This window comes from Terrapene carolina, unplaced genomic scaffold (genome assembly GCF_002925995.2).
Source record: "Terrapene carolina triunguis isolate 2854851 unplaced genomic scaffold, T_m_triunguis-2.0 Scaffold69, whole genome shotgun sequence".
Lineage (NCBI taxonomy): Eukaryota > Metazoa > Chordata > Testudines > Emydidae > Terrapene > Terrapene triunguis.
Window position 1 is genome coordinate 51,207,179 of NW_020664420.1, and position 19,093 is coordinate 51,226,271.

Genomic DNA, 19,093 nt, shown 5'->3' on the forward strand with positions numbered 1-19,093 from the left:
TCTGACCTCTTGCACAACACAGGCCACAGACTCTCAATCAGAAGTTCTTGCATCAAGTCCATAGAGATATGAAGAAAACCACAAAACCAGATTTAACTTGGAAAAATGCAAGCTAACAAATCTGGGGGGAAATAATTTAATACATATATACTCTATGGGAATGAGAAACCTGGGAAGCAGAAATACTGAAATGGACATAGGGATGATAGTGGACAGCAATTTAGACATGAGTTTGGAAAAAAGTCCACTGCAATTTTGGACTGTGTAGACAAAAAAACTGTGATGTGGAACTGAGAGATCATAGTCCTCCTTGATATGACTGTTGCGACTGCCCCTAGCATATCATGTTAAATTCTGGGTGCAATACTGGAAAAAATATTTACAAGGTTAAGAAGTTAAGAAAGCAATACATTTACAAAAAAAAATTAGAAGAGAAAAATATATGTAGTTTGGCTAAGAAACAAGTTTGGCTAAAGAGGCCAGGCATAAAAACAGTTGGCAATATCTGAAAGATTTTTATAACAAAGTGTGAAAGGGACTTTTTAGTGTAGTACACCAAAGTTCAATTAAGAACAGTGGAGTGAAATCTGAAAAGATATAATTAATGAGATCAGTTAGGTTGTGGAAAAGTCTCAAGGGAAGTGTGGGACTTTCTTTGCCTGGGACTGTCAAACCCTATATTGTAGAGTACAAACCTGTATTTGCAAGTAGCTAGACTAGATGATCTAACAAGTCTTTTCCATCTCTATCTTTCACAAGTCTCTGATTCTATATATATCATATAATTAGCATTCCAACATTTGTTTTAAACTAGAAAATTAAAATGAACTAGCCAATGAGATCTATATTAATGATGGCAGTGCAGATGATTAATATACAGTACTGTACATATTTCTGAGCCATGAAACATTGCCCTTTTCCTCTTGAAAGAACGCGGTAAAGTGCACAAATGCTGTAAACTTGCAGAATATGGATTCAGCTGAGTGTTTTAAGAACCAGACATTAAATAAGCAAATGATTAAGAGGAAACAATAACAAGAGGCTGGGCAACTGATCTAGGTGAAGTTAGCAAGTGGGAATCCAAACTCAAGACTATCCCTCATTCTAGTTCTTGCAGAGGCAGCACACTCATCTCCTGGAGAAGGGAGAAAAATGTCTCACTTTGCATTGTCGTGATCCCTTTGGTTAGTTCAACAGCAACATTGATAGGGTTGATGTTGAGCTAAAAAAAATCAGATGCCTACATTTCATAGCACTTAAATTAAAACAAAAAGTGGAACAAGACATGTGACCATCATACCCTGAACTCTTCACTTGTATTTTGTAACCACCCTCCCCATCTCTTTGCCTGCTCCTTTTAGACATAAGCTCTTGAAGGCAAAGGACTGTCTCCCACTATCGGTTTATATAGCACCTAGCATGGGTCTGTGATGCAGACTGGAGCCTCAGGGTGCTACCAACACACACATTTATTTAGGCTGAAAAGTGGAAAAATGACAGCAGACAAAAATGTAAAACCTATTTTTGTTACAATGAGCCAAGCATATATACAAACAAAAATCAATCATGAATGAATAAATCATTATAGGCAGAACTGGTAGTAATGCCTGTAAGGTTGCTTTACACTTGCTAATATAGTCCCTTATTTTCTGTTGCTTATAAACCTCTGCCAAACTTTATCCACTCAGGCTGAAATTTGCCATGCTCACTGTCTACCTCAGGCTGAATTTTTGTTTTTAAAGTTTCCACAAAAATAGTTTTGCTGCTTCCAAGAATGAGGTTGGGGAAAACAGGTTGTTTACAAATGCTAACTTTTTTTCTAACGTTTTGTTTTAATTTCTAGTGTCTCCATAGTTTGGAGCAGGAAATTTGGCTGTGGGACTGCCCTGGGATGAGAGAGGTGCTGTCCCCATGAAAACCCAAGATTTGGCTAAGGTATTAGCTGCTGAAAATAGCCATTTGCATCAGTAAATTCAGGGCTGAAGCAACCCATTAGGCGACCTAGGCAGTCGCCTAGGCTGCTAACATTTGGGGGGCGGCGACCGCGGCGGCCGGATCTTCGGCCGCCCCGGTCATCGGCAGTATTTCGGGGGCGGGACCTTCCGCTGCCTCTGTCAGGGGCAGCATTTCGGGGGCGGGACCTTCCGCTGCCTCTGTCGGGGGCAGCATTTCAGGGGCAGGACCTTCCGCCGCCTAGGGCGGCAAAAAAGCTGGCGGCGCTCCTGAGTAAATTCCATTAGAGGCTTGATGTAAAATGTCTGCACTAAGCATGGCACCATTGACCACCAACCCCCATCTACACTGAGCATGCTCTCAGGTTCCACAGAGCTTAAGTCCTGAAATACGAAACTATCAGTGAGGGACAGTTCCCCTTCATTACATTATAAACCCTCAGTAGGATTACTCTGTACAAAGTTTATTTTGTGCTTCCATCATATTGAAGCACACAATCTACCATTCCCCCTTTTATTTTGCTCTTTCACTTAGTTCTCACTTCTTAGTTTCCTGCCCCATCACTACATTTTCTCCTCACATTTACACCCTTTCACTCCATCTCTTTGACTTTTTTTTAAAAACTGCTTTTAAAATTAGTTCTCATAGGGTAGTTGAGAATTCCATTTTCAATAATCCTGACAAATTTTATAAATAAAGATTATTACTGCTACTTTGTGCCCCATTGGGGTTAGGCACTGTAACTAGTCCAGGGGTCGGCAACCTTTGTCATTAGAGTAATCCACTGGCGGGCCGCAAGACATTTTGTTTACGTTGACCGTCCTCAGGCACGGCCCCCCGCAGCTCCCAGTGGCTGCAGTTCACCATTCCCGACCAATGGGAGCTGCAGGATGTGGCACGGGCCGCAGGAACGTGCTGGCCGCCACTTCCCGCAGCTCCCATTGGCCGGGAAAGGCGAATTGTGGCCACTGGGAGTTGCGGGGGGGGAGCAGTGCCTGAGGACAGTCAAAATGTCTCGCGCCCGCCAGCGGATTACCCTGATGGGCCGCATGCCAAAGGTTGCCGACCTCTGCACTAGTCCATGCTGCTTTCCTTAACTTTAATCAAAATTTAATATTTGTTAAAGGATGCTATTTTTTTCTGATTCTGTTTAATGATTGCAAGTACACAAAAGTGTGGGTATGCTTTACTTTTACCTATCGACATTTTTGAAATATGGAACACTTCTCTATGATAGGCTCCCAATCAACTTTTGTTTTTAAATGGAAATTAAGACCTTATTGGAGCTCAATTTTGCCATTTCCAAGGTCCTGATTGGCACCCTAGTTAACAACAGAGGTTGGGGAAGCTGCTTTTGTGGCATAACACTACAGCATCCAGAGAGCTGACAGTGTCCTAGCTATGGTTGATCTGGGACACTACAGTCTCTTCAGCTGATTCCTATGCAGCTGTTAAAGGAGAAGCAGCCAGTCACCTGGCCTGTCAGTATTGCCCCTCTTCTGCTTCTTGAATTTGTACTTCTTGTGCTTTCCCACCTCTATGATTTATGTTAAAACCCATCCCAAAACAACCAACAGATTCTGGGTACCCTCTGCTACACCTCAAGATAGGTTCCATTACGGATTAGGCAGAGAAGGGAAGCACAGACAATTACTTGTTGTTCAGATTGTGTTTAATTTAAAAAGCAAATTTAATGGACATTAAATAATAAAGTCAATAAAATCAATGATAAACTAGCGAAAGTGGGACAATCAAGGTTCACATTCCCCAAGGGGAGAACAAGGGGTTTGAACCCCACAGAACAAGTGGTTGAATCAGCTGATTGTATACAATATTATTGTGCAATAAAAATATGTTGTGTATGAAAGCTTACAGTGTTCTAACTTAATGATCTTTATGAGCTATGTATACAGACTGTGGTTAGGGACTTATGTATTTTTGTGCTCATAATTGGTGGTGCAGTCAGGCAAGGAGGGGCTGCCTCCCCAGCCAGACGAGACTAGCTCCAAGCACCTAGCACTATACAGCGCAAGAAAAGACAAATGATGGGCCATTAGAGTTAATGGGAAGACATGGAGACATCCCAGCTAGAATGTCCCCATCCTGAATTACCACGAGTCACTATAGTCAGAGAAGAAAAAGCCCTTTAAAAGGCTTCAAACAGACTGGTCTTCATCCAGAAACTGAGGACCGTCACTTGGTAGGTGCTGGGGTCCATGAAACACTGGATCCCCTCTAGGGCAGCAGGTATGCTGGGAAACTGTTCAGAGGCAATAAGTTACTTGTATTAGAAAAGAGATTTATCTAATCTGAAAATGTAAAGGCTGAAGTTCCATATTTATGGTTATTTTCTGTGTAACCTACATATGTTTGCTCTCCCTTACTCTTATCTTTGAATCTATTAATTTTTATATTAAATAAACCTATTATTTATTTTTACCCCAAGCAAGTGTCTGTTGTGCTAACTGAACTAAGCTGGTGAAAGCCAGGGTGTGCTTGTGGACTGGCTATTGGTGTCTGGACTCTGAACTAAAGCTGCACAACATAAAGGTACTTTAGGTTATAGGGCAGGCAATGACTGAACCCCTTACTGGTCTTGGCTGATTTTGGTGATCCCAAAAAGTCAGAAACAGTTTAACAGCACAACCACTAAAGCTCCCAATCTGCTGACAGAGTCCCACTGAGGTCAAGGGGGCTCTGCAAGGGCACAGTGTCCACTCATGTGGATCATATTACAGGATCAAGGCCTTAAAATTATTTCAAATTGAAGAAATAAAGCAGGTTGACTTCAATGGAGCTGTGCTGATTTATGCCAGCTGAGAATCTGACCTATATATTTTAAGGACACAGGGTTTAATAATGCTTGTTAGTACAGCACAAACAGATCCAAAGTCTCCTTTCCCTTGACTCATAAATAATAGGAAAGAAGAGGAAAAACAGAAGCAGGAGGCTGATGTAAAGATACAATATCTAAATTCTTAGGCATATTTTAATTTCAGTAGACTGCAGTTTAATATCATCAAACTATAGTAATTTTTCCTGAATCTGAGTCTAAACACTTTTCAGTGGAAGATTATGGTATGAAAAGCACAGCACTCTATGTTTAGCAATTCAACTACTCATGTAATATGTTGACATAGTCAGCACTTTACAGATTTTTACTAGTCTTTAAAATTATTTTAACAGTCTATAGATAAAATCTATGTGTTATCTACAACTTAATATCAATACCAGGGCCGGCTCTGGCTTTTTCGCCACCACAGGCGAAAAAGCCTCCGGCCGCGCGCCCCCCCCCCCCCCCGGGGGGGGGGCGGGGGGCCCCCCGGGGGGGGGGCAGCGAGCCCCGGCGGGGGCTCGGCTCTCCCCCCCCCGGCGGCCAGAGCGCCAATAAAAGACAGTTCATCTACTTTTCCTTTCCTGATGTAGTTTAATTCCCTGTGCTCTCTGATTCTCTGATGAACAATAATTGCAACAGCAAACACTGAAAATTTGAGATAGTGTTGCCACCTCTCACAAGTTTATCACAAGTCTTGTGCTATCTGGTGTTTTCCTTAAAGCTGAAGTTTAATTAAATTAATCAATTTATTTAAAAACAAAAAAGGAAGTTTCTGGCATTCAGTATAGTGATAAAAAGCTTGACAATGTGAATCACAAAGGTTCAAAAAGCAGAAGGCAAATAAAAAAGAAGCCCAAAATTATCATTTTAAAAATATCTCATGATTTGTAAGCCAAACTCTTGATTTTGCGGGGGCTTGATTAATGATTTTGAAAGTCTGGGACTGGCAATTCTTTTGGAGATTCTGAAATATGAGCAGTTGTCACCCAGTGAGGGTAAAAGCGTGGAAATGTATTTGTTTTAAAACGGATACCAGAAAACTAGTCTGTCTGAATTTGTTTTCTCCTGCATACACAGTTGGGCCCCAGTCCTGTAATTGGATCTGCAAGGGTGGCCCATGGGGTCCACATAGGCACAAGGATCAACTACGTGGATCCAACTGCACATTCAGGGCCTCAGACAGGTGTGGATCTTTCACACAGGAACAGGGGACAGAAAAACATTCTCATAACAAAGTAAAATTGTATCACCACAAAAACTGGCAGAAAGACTCAGTGGTACGTCTTTTTCTTTTAATTGACCACACACAAAAGGATTCCAATGTAAAAATGTTACTTTCTATTAAATTTCATAAGAGTTGCGCAAATTCCATTGTTTACCATCAAGTACAGCAAGCTGCTTTGGAAAATAAATCCCCAACTGCAATATACTGTGCGCTGGATAACAGAAGATAGATAAGATATGTTCATGAATCATGTTTTGAATTTTCAAAATCAGTAATTAGCAAAAGACCATGACCTACAACTATTTTTAGTGCCTTGTATTTAAAAAATAATGTACTTTTTAGACATCTGTTTGCTGCACATTTAATTTCAAACTACAATTATACAAAGTTTTAATTAGTAAATGTTAAGATACATTTTAGTAGTAGTCTTATGATTCTTACTTGTAATTCAAACTATAAACAATATAACTAATTACACTTATTGGTCAAACTTTACTTCTCACACATGCTAAACCACTTTCAATTATTTCCCTTGTAATCTGTGACCCAGTAAGGTAGAGGAATTGGGTGCCTATGCTGCAGTAACAGGATAACAGTTTCTGTGCATTCAAGCATGATGTTGTAGACTTACCCTGATGTTTGAGATGTTAAGGGAAACAACACCTACATGTGCATACAAAGGCAAAAGTTTTGGACAACAATAAAAATACCGTAATGAACCTTGTGACAAATATTTCAAAATTCTAGGGAAGTTTAACTGGGTGATATAAGTATCTTGCAAATCACATCTTGATTTTTTGCTTTGGCAACCAAGTCCAAAATCAAAATTAAAAGCTAGACTGTGAGCTAGACCTTATACAGCTACAGAGTAATGGCAACTGAATAATGATGCTCCCCCTTTTTGTTCAGAATTCATGAAGGCTGGTTGTTGCCCCAGCACTTTGGGGAGCACAGAGGCTGCTACCAAAATGCTTCCCTCCCAAAGTAAGTCACCCAACAGGAGTGTGCAGGGGGAAATAAATGGAACAGAGCTGGCTGGCTGCACCAGCTAAACCTGTTACAGGGGTGCAACCAGTTTGTTCCTGAAGATATTCTGCCTTGATAAGGCTGAATGCCTCCTGCTCCTTCTCCTGCAGGAAAAAGCAGCTTTACATTACTTTTGCTATAGGCTGTTACTAAATGCCACAATCTAACTGTCATTTAACGTCAAGTCTCTGGACTTCTAACTCTACAGTGACAGTTACTTTTAGAGTGGATTCCCCAAGGAAGCAATGAAAACCTAGAGCTCTTCAGTGATTAAATAATTGTGAACAATCAGAACACATTCAGCAGCATTGCACGCATATCAACACAAGGTATAAAAGGCATTTATTTCAAAGTCTGTGGTTTATTTTACTTTCTGTGGGTACAATCTGGTGCAAAAGGCCCAGGCAAGGCCCTACATTCCAAGTGAAAAACAGAAGTTTCACGTTGCCCTCTGCAAGGGGAATGAAAACAGATGAGAAGTGTACAAGGAGTCTACATAACTACTGTATTTGTGTGGGGGGTGGGATGGTGGGAGAGAGAGAATATGAATATTTACTCTAGGACATTAATTTTCCACAAGCTACTATATTTACTTTATTGCTACTCTTCAGGATTACAGAATAGCATTTTGGGGATGGATAGAACAAAGAGGTTAGAAGCATCATTTTTCTAGTTACTAAAAACATCTTTTAAAAACAAGCTGAAACTTTCTAAGCTAAAATATTTTCTAGGGCAGGAAAGAATAAAAATACTAAGCAAATCTGACCACTTAATATTATGGTAAAAATAAAACCTTTATTATTGTAGTTCAATATTTGTTTCTATTATAATTAGAGGCAACCCCCAATCTAAACTTCTACTGTCAACAAAACCAACACATAAATAAATAAATCAGATAAACTTATTTTTAACAGTGAATGCAAAAACAGGTGTTAATCACAATTATTTTTTTAAAATAAGGACTATTACATTAAATATACTTCTCAAGTCTAGTTTTCCATGACAGATATGTGATGTGCCAGTAGTTATATATTATATTCTTCCTCCCATGCATGCACCTCCTGTGGAGATAGCAGACTACAGAAGCTGACCCTTACTGAGACCATCTTGTCTCTATGACAAAGCTCCTTTTTAACTTCTTGCTTACTGGTTACTTCCTGTGATGGAGAAAAACTTTAGCTCAGCTTGTGATAATTTCACAGGCCCTGAGCACCCTGACCCTAGAAGCCCCAAGGTCAGAAGTCAAGTCTTGTTCTGAAACATCTGTGTGCTTCATATTAAACTAGAACAAAAGTGGAGAAATATCCACCAGTATGACGAGAGAAACAGGCAAAATGGGAATGACACATTGGTCATCTGTTACCCATGCCATCTCAAGCCATTGACTGAAATGTGGTAGAAAGAACTTTACTCACTAAAATTCCAAAATACCTTCAAGTAAGTGGTTTGTTTATTAAAAATTAACAAAGTTCTCAAATACACTTTGGCTTTTCTGACTTCATATATTAAGAAATGCTTATTCAAAAATGTGCATACAATATATTTGTATGCATCCAGTGACCCAAATAATATTACTTGACAAAACCTACTGAATTCTACAGATATTTCAGTTTCAAAATTTAAGCACATCAGGATAATCCAACAATCAGAGTATTTGAAACTTCACAGTTTACAAAAGCAAAGGAAATAGATATTTCATACTATTACAGTATATAAGGAATCCAAATCATATGACGTAATTGAAAAGAGCTCACATGTTATACAATCAGTTTATGCAGCAGCAATTATAGATCAAAATGAACAGTTAAGGTGTGTTACACACAGAATAATTTACAACTACAAAACTTGGTATCTTGATATTTTTTGTTTTGAGAAATAAAAGTAAATTTGTACAATTTACTGACAGGACTGTAAAACATTTGTGGGATTAGATCAGCTACATCATTCTCAGGTTTCAAAATATGCACACTGTTTAAATAAAGCTTGGGGAAGCAATGAGAGAACTGAAATAGCCTTAATTTCCATAACAAAAAAAATCAACAAGAACTGTTAAAATCTTTGAATCACATAAGCATTTCTTCTCTTGTTTTCTCATTGACCAGAGGTGCTCACACATCTATTTTCTCCCAGAGTAGCAAAACAGTCAAAAAACTTTAACTACATAAACACAGTAACCCAACGTATCAGTGGTGCAATTGGGATGCCCTCCCATGACTTTGAATCAAGGTGCAAAATTGTTTGAACATTTTGGCCCTGAACCTGCTAACACTAATGCATATGCTTAATTTTATGCACAAGTTGTCCCATTGAGCCATTCTTAATTCTGTGAATTTAAACAGGCAGTTTCCTTCTAGTACTTTCATAGAAAGTGATATGCAAGTTTGCCTTCCATGGAAGTGGCAAAATCTGCGTCCACACTCTTTCCTGTACTTCCTTCACACTGAGACTGATCCAGAGCCCAATGAAATCAACAGAAGTCTTTCCTGTGACTTTAATGGGCTTTGGATCAGGTCCTCTATGAGTTTCCCTGTCAACAGGTGCCTCCAAGTTCCCTCACTTGAGTTCCAAACTGCATTGGGGGAAATCATATAAAATAACACTGACTCAGTGAGCATTACACATTGTACTTATTTGTATTCAGACCCAACCTAGAACTCACAGAGCACGACAGAAGCTGTATTCTCCCTTTTTTTGCATACGTACCACCAGTCAGGATCCATAGGTTTTGGCTTCCCTGGCTTCTGTAAGCATGAAGCCCTATGTGACTGTCTTCTAATTTGGTAAATAATCAACAGAGGAAAAAACAGTGTTTTTAATTTTTTTTAAACCCAAACATACCATGTGAAAAGCTGTTTAGAGTTCTAAATTGTCCACCCTCTTTGGAAAGAGAACATTAAATTTAACTTCTGCAAATATGTGAAAGCCCTCAGCAAATAGGGCAATGGAAAAGTTAACACTTACCAACTCTACGAATGCAAGTCCACCATAACTGTGAGCGACAAAAAATACGTTTTCAGCTGCTGACTCAGCAATAAAGTGGTCCCACACATAAATTGCATGTTCTTCAGGAGAGCCATTATCCTACACAGAGAAGTATATTATTCACTATAATCTTTTGCAAACTGACAGTTTTGTCTACAGGCAACATATTCCTAGTTGTTAAAAGGTTTTGTTAAAAGAAACCACAAATACATTTGTGCTAGGGTCACAAAAATTCATTGATTCTTCTTTTAAAAAAAATCAACACACAAAACAACCCTGAGAATGTGATTTAAAGACTGCAAAATCTGCTTTCTTTGAATATAAACAAAAAATTGTGCAGTTACAGGAAGTCTAAGCACAGTAATGGCATTTCAGCTAAACAGCCTCACTCAAATTTAATACAGAATAACAATAATAATATTTAGTTCTTATATACACTTTTCATCAATAGATCTCAAAGTTCTTTAACAAAGGAGGTCAGTATCATTATCCACATTTTACAGATGGGGAAACAGAAGCAAAGAATGACTTGACTGGCCCAAGGTCACCCAGTAGGCCAGACGCTGATCAGATTCAAACTTTTGACAACTTTGCGTCAAATATTTGTTCACTAAAAAGTCTTTGTTTGTATGTTTGTATGAAATTAAGACTTAATCCAATAAAGAGAATAAGAATAATAATAAAACACAGGCTTCATCTCACTCTCTAGTATTTTTCCCACTGCTGCTATACATCTACATGTTCTAACCATACAGAATATGGCTTAATTCCATAATGACATAACTGAATTTTTACACCATACTTATTCTATGTTATTTTGCAATTACAAGCTAATATACAATGCAGATAGAGCACCTCTTGACCATTTTCTAGTAATACTCATTATTTTGGGGCCTGGGAGTTACGGGAGAGCAAATTCTCTACTAGTTAAAACCATAGGACTGGTGATCAGAATATCTGGGCTGTACATTCCTACCTCTGTTACTAACTTTCTATGTGCCTATCAGCAAGGCATATAACCTCTCTGCTCCTCACTTACCTCTTAGTATTAGTACTTCTTATGCAAGTATTAATGTAATAAACATGAAATGCCTGATACTAAGCATCACTTCCCTAGTTGAAAAGCCATAAATAAGTGATATAAAAATCACAAGTAAGTAAATACCAGCGAGGGCAACTGGTAGCCATAGGATTCTAATGATTTCAGTGTTAATTATTCATATAAATTATAGATAGGCTGTAAAATTTTCAAAAATTAGCTTAAGTCCCTTTTTCAAAAATGATGTAGGCACTTAGGAGCCTATGTCCCAATGAGACTTTGGTATAAAGCAATTAGGCTCCTAAATCACATGGACAATTCTGAAACTTTTATCCACTGTTCCTTTAATTAGCAGAAACTGAGAACAAAGCTTTACTCCTACCTTTTAATGTACAAGCTTAGACTGGTAACAGGATAGGAAATGTTTATCAAACTTTCAAAACAGCCACAAAGTTCCTTAGACTTGGGCAGATTCTATTATTGATTGACTGACTCTCAATGACACAGTGAAGTGTCAGCCTATTAGGTATCAAGAGCTGCATTCATCTCCATGCAAGGGAAGGGATATTTTCTGTCTTTCAACTCTGGTTCTGCAATTTGATCATGAAGATATAAGACTCCAACCACTTGAATCCAAATACATGATCTGGGTCCAAGTAAAGAAACTGGAATGTGTTTTTGCTTCTATTAGCAAAGCAGCAGCTTGCAAATGAATCACTTTTTCCCCCCTAGAGATTTGTTTAAGGTAAAATAGAGCAGTATGGTCTGGAGTTTATTAAGGGAAGTTATGTATGTTTTAACTGGGATTGCTATAGAAGAAAAATGTTGAAACAAAAGGTTTTCTCTAAGAAAAGTTTAGAAGCTATGCTACTATAAATAATACACTACAATAAAATAATAATAGCAGCTAAGGAGTTTTCCTTAGTCAAGTGAATGAGATTTACAGTTAGTTTTTAATTGAGAATAAAATTAATAATTGTAAAAGCAATTTAATCAAGTTCTGAGCTCTGACAAAGAGAAAGAAGGGTCAGTTATTTTTAGTTAAAAATTGTGTGTCAAATCATGGTGCAGCCCATTTTTATTATTCTGTGTACCATTGGAGCAAAAGCGTAGAGTCTTAGGACTACAGCAGGAAGCTTCCAAAGGATTCAGAAATCAAGTGAGAGTCTAGAAATCTACAAATAACTCCCACTGATTAAAGCAAAACCAAACAGTCTGATAAACCAAATATTTAACTGTTCGATTTCATACATTCCAGCATGAAGATTCAATTCAAGATTATTTTTTATATACAAAAGCAAAGAGAAGCTCTGTCTAAAATTAGTTACTTTGGACTATAACTTCTGTTTTTCTTTTTTATTGTTAAAGTGCCTTAATGTAAAATAGAGAGACAAGGTGGATGAGGTAACATCTTTTATTGGACCAACTTCTGTTAGTGAGAGAGAAGCTTTCGAGCTACATAGAGCTCTTCATCAGGTCTGGGAAAGGTACTTGAGTGTCACAGCTAAATACAAGATTGAACCAATAGTTTATCATAAGTAGTTATCACATATTCTAAGCGACCCTTCAAGGTGAAGTGCTAGAATGTGGAGCTCGAAAGCTTGTCTCTCTCACCAACAGAAGTTAGTCCAATAAAAGATATTACCTCACGCACCTTGTCTCTCTATATCCTGGGACCAACAAGGATACAACAACACTACATACATTAATGCAAAATACATTGTATTGTTCTGTATACGCTGCTAACCCACAGATAGTATAAAAAGAGGATCTGGGACAGGGGAACACTATTGGATGAAGTGATACATTTTAAAGTGAAAGCTGTTTCTTTACGATAGGTATCAGAATAACTTTACTTTGAAGCTGGTCAGGATTTCAGTCAACTTTTTGGGACAAGCAAACCAATGCTGCCGCCATGTAAGATGGAGCTGGCTATCTAACAGAGAGTTAGGCACCGCAGTCTCCACAGAACTGTTGGGCTGTTTGGAATTTGAAGTTATGCCAGTTCCACCAGGGTCTGAGGATTAAGTGGGTCTGTCTGGCCTTGGATAATTTAGGGTGCTGAGTACCGGAGTTTCAGTACAGAAGGTGACAATCCAAGGTAACTGTTACTTCCCATTCTTTTACTGCTACTAGAATATCCTGACTTTACATGTTAACTTATTAAGTTATTTAATGAAGTGCAGGCCTCTTTGTCATACTTTCCATAATTTTCTGTATGACCACATAAAAAGGGAGTGAACGGTTATATTACCTACCCCATAAGGCAGTTGTGAGGCTTTATTCATTGTCATTTGTAAAATGTTTTGAGATCATTGGCTGGAAGGCTGCTATAGAAGCCCACGTCAAAATTTTCCATCATACATGCCTCAAGTTGGATATCTAAACCCCATAGTTATGTGCCTAAATAAATGGCTTGACTTTCAATGGTATTGAAGTTAATAACAGCCAAGGGCGTTCAGCACTCTGAAAAATCAAATAATTTATTCAAGATCCTAAATAGATGTTATGTGCCTATACCGAGGCATCCAACTTTGAAAATGTTACCTCCAATGTAGTATTATTACTACTAATTTTTGTTTTGTTTTTTTGACTCTGACATTCAACTGAAATAAATTCCTTAATATAGATTTTAGATTAAATTTGTCTCTGGTGACTTTTGACTTAAAAGCAGATTTTTTGTGCATTTTACATTTAGTTTGGCCTATTTCCTACAAGTTATGGTGCGATTCATTAAAGAAAGATTTTGTAGAGTCACATTTGTTTGACTAAATTATCTGAATCTTGCTTAAAAAAGAGAATATTTTGGGGGTTTTAATATTTCTTGTCTTGTATTTACTACTTGAAATTTAGAAGAAACTCGCTCAGATCAGCTAAGAAATTTTGCAAAATTTTCCATCCACATAAATATCAGAATTTAAGAAGTTATTCTAGCTTAAAAGTTTGAGGATCAGATTCTCCTAGGGTGACCAGATGTCCTGATTTTATGGGGACAGTCCCGATTTTTGGGTCTTTTTCTTATATAGGCTCCTATTATCCTCCACCCCTGTCCCGATTTTTCACACTTGCTGTCTGGTCATCCTAGATTCTCCAGTCTGCTAAGGCCTCTAAAGTGCTGCTTATACAATGCAAATTGGCTGGAATACAGACTGCAATAGCTAGTGTAAAACTGCTTCCTGTGCCAGCAGCCTCCCAACTCCTGGTGTAAGGAAAGCGAGGAGATATTGTCAGGGGCATGACAAAGTGGAGCTCGTCCACTGGCTCAAGGTCACTGAATGACATTACGCTAGTAACGTAAATTAGAGCTGCTCCTCCACAACTTTAATTTAAATTGGGGCTGGGTGGCTGACAATCAGGAAGCGCTCACATTCCCTCTCCCCTCTCCATTGCAGCTGAGCTCTGCTCAGGTAGAGGGCGGAGTACCTGCCTAGGACCCTAAAATATCTGATGCATAATTTTCAATTTGCTACTACTTTGAAAAATTTTACATAATTCATTTTTTAAAGAAATAATATATTATGAATAGGATTTAACATGCCATTTTAGTTTATACAGCATATTAAAGGAACTACAGAGTTTCAGCAGCTAGCTAAAGAAAACCCACTCCTGATTCAAAAACGTAATATGGAACACAGATACCCATCTATGAGGTTCTGGGGAGGTTAATGACAGGAACATAGAATTATCAGATAACATGTTTTTGCCACATGGAACAGTTCCTTTTCAACAACAAAAGGATCACCAGATGTTTCCAGTAGAAGTAGCATTAAACTTTTTTGGCTAAGATAGAAATGAGCACTCAAAGTATTGCTTTATATCTTTTAAATACTACCCATTAGCAATATATAAAAACACAGAGTAGCTTTCCAAACCAAATGACTATTGCCTCAAAAATGGTCATAAATTGTTAACTGGGAACTTTTCATTCTAATACAAAAAGTTTAATCAAAGTAATTTAACAGTACATTTAATGAAAATAATATGACAATGATAAATTAATATTACTGAAGAAATTTTAATATTCCTAGGCCAGATCTTCTGCTGTATCTGAGAGCTGCTTGAAGCAGCAGAGTGGGAGCAAGGGTCAAGGAACAAGTTGTCTCCCTAATCCTCTGATCAGTTTGGCCTTGACTCAGGCCCTGGCATAGGTTAGAAAAATTAGAGGCTGCTCTAATCTATATTAACTAGAACTAAGGACTGTATACTCTCTGAGAAAAACCAGAGTGCAGCAATGCCCTGGCCATGCCTTCTCTGACCTGACTGCAGGGGTGGCCAAACCGTGGCTCGTGAACTACATACGGCTCTTTTACTGTTAAAGTGCAGCTCGTGGCCCTCCCCAACCACATTCTCCACCTACCAGACCAGGGGGAGCTCAGGACCTCTGTCTTGCATTGGGGTGGTGGGGCAGGGGCTTCTGCCCAGCAGGGAGGGGAGTCTTGTGGCTTCAGCCCCATGGGGTGCACCTGCCAGGACTCAGGGCTTCAGCAGGAATGGGGCTGAAGCCTCAAGCCCTCTCAGGCACCTTCCTCAGGGCTGAAGCCCCGAGCATAGGCAGGTGCACCCCGGCTCTCGAACTTCTGATGATTGTCATATGCGCAGGGTCAGTAAGTTTGACCACCCTTGCTCTAGTGCATCCTTCATGCCTGAACACAGAACCTGAATGCATGTTAAAAACTCTCCCATGCTGGGGGAATTCTCAGCTGGCCACATATGGACAGGTTCTAGGCTCTTTTCACCACTGAAGTGGTACACAGTGACCTGAACAATGGGGATAACCATAGATATGTAGGGCTGGAAGGGACCTTGAGAGGTCATCAAGTCCAGACCCCTGTGCTGAGGCAGGACCAAGTGCCTGTTAATACATCCCAAAATTATATTAACATTTTTCACAACTGCATCACATTATTCACTCATATTCAATTTGTGACCCACTATAATCCAGAAGTACTACCACCTAGCAGTTATTCCCCATTTTGTAGTTGTGCATTTGATTTTAAGTGCAATATTATCACTTATCTTTATTGAATTACATCTTGTTGGATTTCAGACTAATTCTCCAATTTGTCAAGATTGTTTTGAATTCTAATTGTGCCCGCCAAAGTGCTTGTAACCCTTCCCAGTTTAGTGTCATCTGCATATTTTATAAGCATACTCTCCACTCCATTTTCCAAGTCATTAATGAAAATATTGAATAGTACCAGACCCAGGACTGATTCCTATGAGATCCCACTAGATATACCCTCTCAGTTTGACAGCAAACCATTTGTAACTACACTTTGAGTATGGTCTTTCAACCAATTGTGCACCTACCTTACAGTAATTTCCCTATTTGCTTATGAGAATGTCATGTGAGATTGCATCAAAGCCTGACTAAAATCAAGATGTATCACATCTACTGATTCCCTGTTATCTAGTGGGCCAGTAACTCTGTCAAAGAAGGAAATTAGTTTGGTTTGACATGCTTTGTTTTTGACAAATCCATACTAGTTATTCCATATCATCCTATTATGTCTCTAGGTGCTTACAAATTGTTTAATAATTTGATTGCTTAATAATTTGTTTCAATATCTTTCCAAGTACTGAAGTTAGGCTGAGTTGTTTATAATTCCCTGGGTCCTCGCTGTTTCCCTTTTTAAAGACAGATACTCCAGTCCTCTGGGACCTCACCCATCCTCCATGAATTCTCAAAGATAATTGCTAATGATTCCAAGAATGGTTCAGCTAGTTACTTAAGTACCCCAGGATGAATTTCATCAGCCCTGCCAACATAGTATATCTAACTTATCTAAATTCTTTCACCTGTTCTTTCCCTATTTTGGCTTGTGTTCCTTCCTCCTTTTTGTTAATACTAATTGTGTTGAATATCTGGTCACCATTAACCTTCTTAGTGAAGAATGAAGCAAAACAGGCATTAAACACCTCAACCATCTTGACGTCATTGGTTACTAGCTTTCATTCCCTGCTAAGTAGAGGACCTCCACTTTCCTATGTCTTTCTGTTTTTCTTCATATTGCCTTTTATATTCCTTGCTAACTGTAACTCATTTTGTGCCTTAACCTTTCTGATGTTTGTCCCTACAAGAATGTGCTATCCTTTTGTACTCCTCCTTAGCAATTCATCCATGGTTCCACTTTTTGCAGGATTCCTTTTTGATTTTCAGGACATTAAAGATCTCCAGATGGAGCTATAATGACTTCTTACTATTCTTCCTATCTTTCCTTTGCATCAGGATAGATGGCAGCTTTGCCTTTAATATTGTCTCCTGAGATATTGCCAGCTCCCCTGAACTCTTTTCCCCAAGTTTTATTTCCCATGGGACCTCACCTACCAGTTCTCTGAGTCTGTTAAAGTCTGCTTTTTTTTTCTTTTTTTTCTTTAAGTCTATTGTCCTTATTCTGCTGCTCTCACTCCTTCCTTTTCTCAGAATCATAAAATTTATCAGCTGACATGAAAATATATTATGTCATAATCTTGTTTTTGTTATCCTTGGTACTGTTTTGTCCAGTTTTAACCTACAGAACTTAATTATGTATTGCATATTCACATTAACAACATCTCAGAATCTGTAGAATATTAACAAGAAGCATTGTTTTATAAAATGCTGCCAAAAGTCTTCTGTTTCAAGCAGATATAATATACTGCTTGCACTATGAGAAAATTCAGCTGTACTGTTGCAAATAGCAGATAAAATACTTTACCTTGTAACTTTATCAGAAACAAACAAATGATTGTGGGTAAATTCTCTGGCAAGTCTATTTTGCAAATAACATAATGAGTGGCCTCATTTTTTGTTTGTCATTTTTGCAATATTGTATAGTCTGCCAGTGTAAGAGTTGTAAGATATATAACATTTTAATGAATCAAGCCATTAGAGTACACAGATAAGCAGTGTGCATACAGTAAATACAGTGCTATGTTCTGCTGCATTCAAAATACAGGTTGAATTTACTAGTGTAATATTGCAGTCATTAATTGTGAAATACCACGCTGAAGTGAGGCAGGAACCAAAGCCTTATCAACCATGCCAGATTCTAACACCTAGACACTGTAAGGTCTGCTGTTATGATGGACTACCTGAGCTGATAACACATGGAATTATCTAAACAACATTTGCATATTTGTGTAATTATTTCCTAAGGTTAATTAGCTCATGCAAAGCAGCTTGCCCTTTGAGACTGCTCACAGTGACAGGTTCACATATTTCTTGTTCCAGTGCCAAATTTTACAGATTTTTTCCAGCTAACCTGTTGCTGGAAAGTTACAAATCCAGCAACATGCTCAGTGCCCTCGGTAGCTATGATTTTCAGGAGGGGTTGAGCCAGCTCAGAACGAGGCCTACATAACTAACACTCAGCTACTACATATACTACTTTAAACTTTTAATCAATCTCAACCGTGTTCCCAGAAGATAAACTTGAAATTGATTTGATTTGATGTACTAGTTCTTTCTTTTCCACGTTGATTTTTTAAAGCCAAGTAATTCAGGTACCCTAATATTTTCTAAAGGAGAGAAATGTATACAACAATACCACATAACTGAATTATTTTAAAATAGCCTCACATAAAGTAAGTTTAATAATACTGTATTTCTCTAGTTTATCTTTCATCCTAGGATCTTAACGCCTTGTTATATTTCTGTGCACTCAGGCAGAGTATACATGTTAAACATATAGGAAATGAGTTACACTTTGAGTCAGTAGCAGAGTTGTGAGAAAAGCCCAGAACTCATGTCTCATGATCCTGCTTTAAAAATGAGATAATACTCTTTCCCTTTAAGCAGGAATTTTTGTTATGTATTATGATTCTTATTATTATAAAATTCTTCCCTGTTGCCTGAACTCAAAAAAGTGAAATTTTATTGGGATAATCTTTTATAAAGAGCAATTCACCTAATTTGACTGAAAACCATTACATAAAAATACAAAAAGCGATTAAGGAGATATTCATTTGATGATGACCATGTGGATATTACCTAGAGAATTAGCAGCTTGTCATTAAAGAGTTAGGGTTGAAAGAGTATTTCACTTGTGAC

General features: G+C 38.2%; 1 protein-coding gene across 2 annotated transcripts in view; it reads right to left on the minus strand.

Annotated features, from left to right (window-relative positions):
- FAM172A (family with sequence similarity 172 member A) overlaps window positions 1-19,093 on the minus strand; it is a 319,644-nt gene that overhangs the window by 125,312 nt on the left and 175,239 nt on the right. For both annotated transcript variants that reach the window (XM_026649170.1, XM_024206925.1), the window contains exon 8: window positions 10,002-10,121. In XM_026649170.1, coding sequence (XP_026504955.1) covers window positions 10,002-10,121 — 120 coding nt within the window. The remainder of the gene's footprint in view (window positions 1-10,001; window positions 10,122-19,093) is intronic.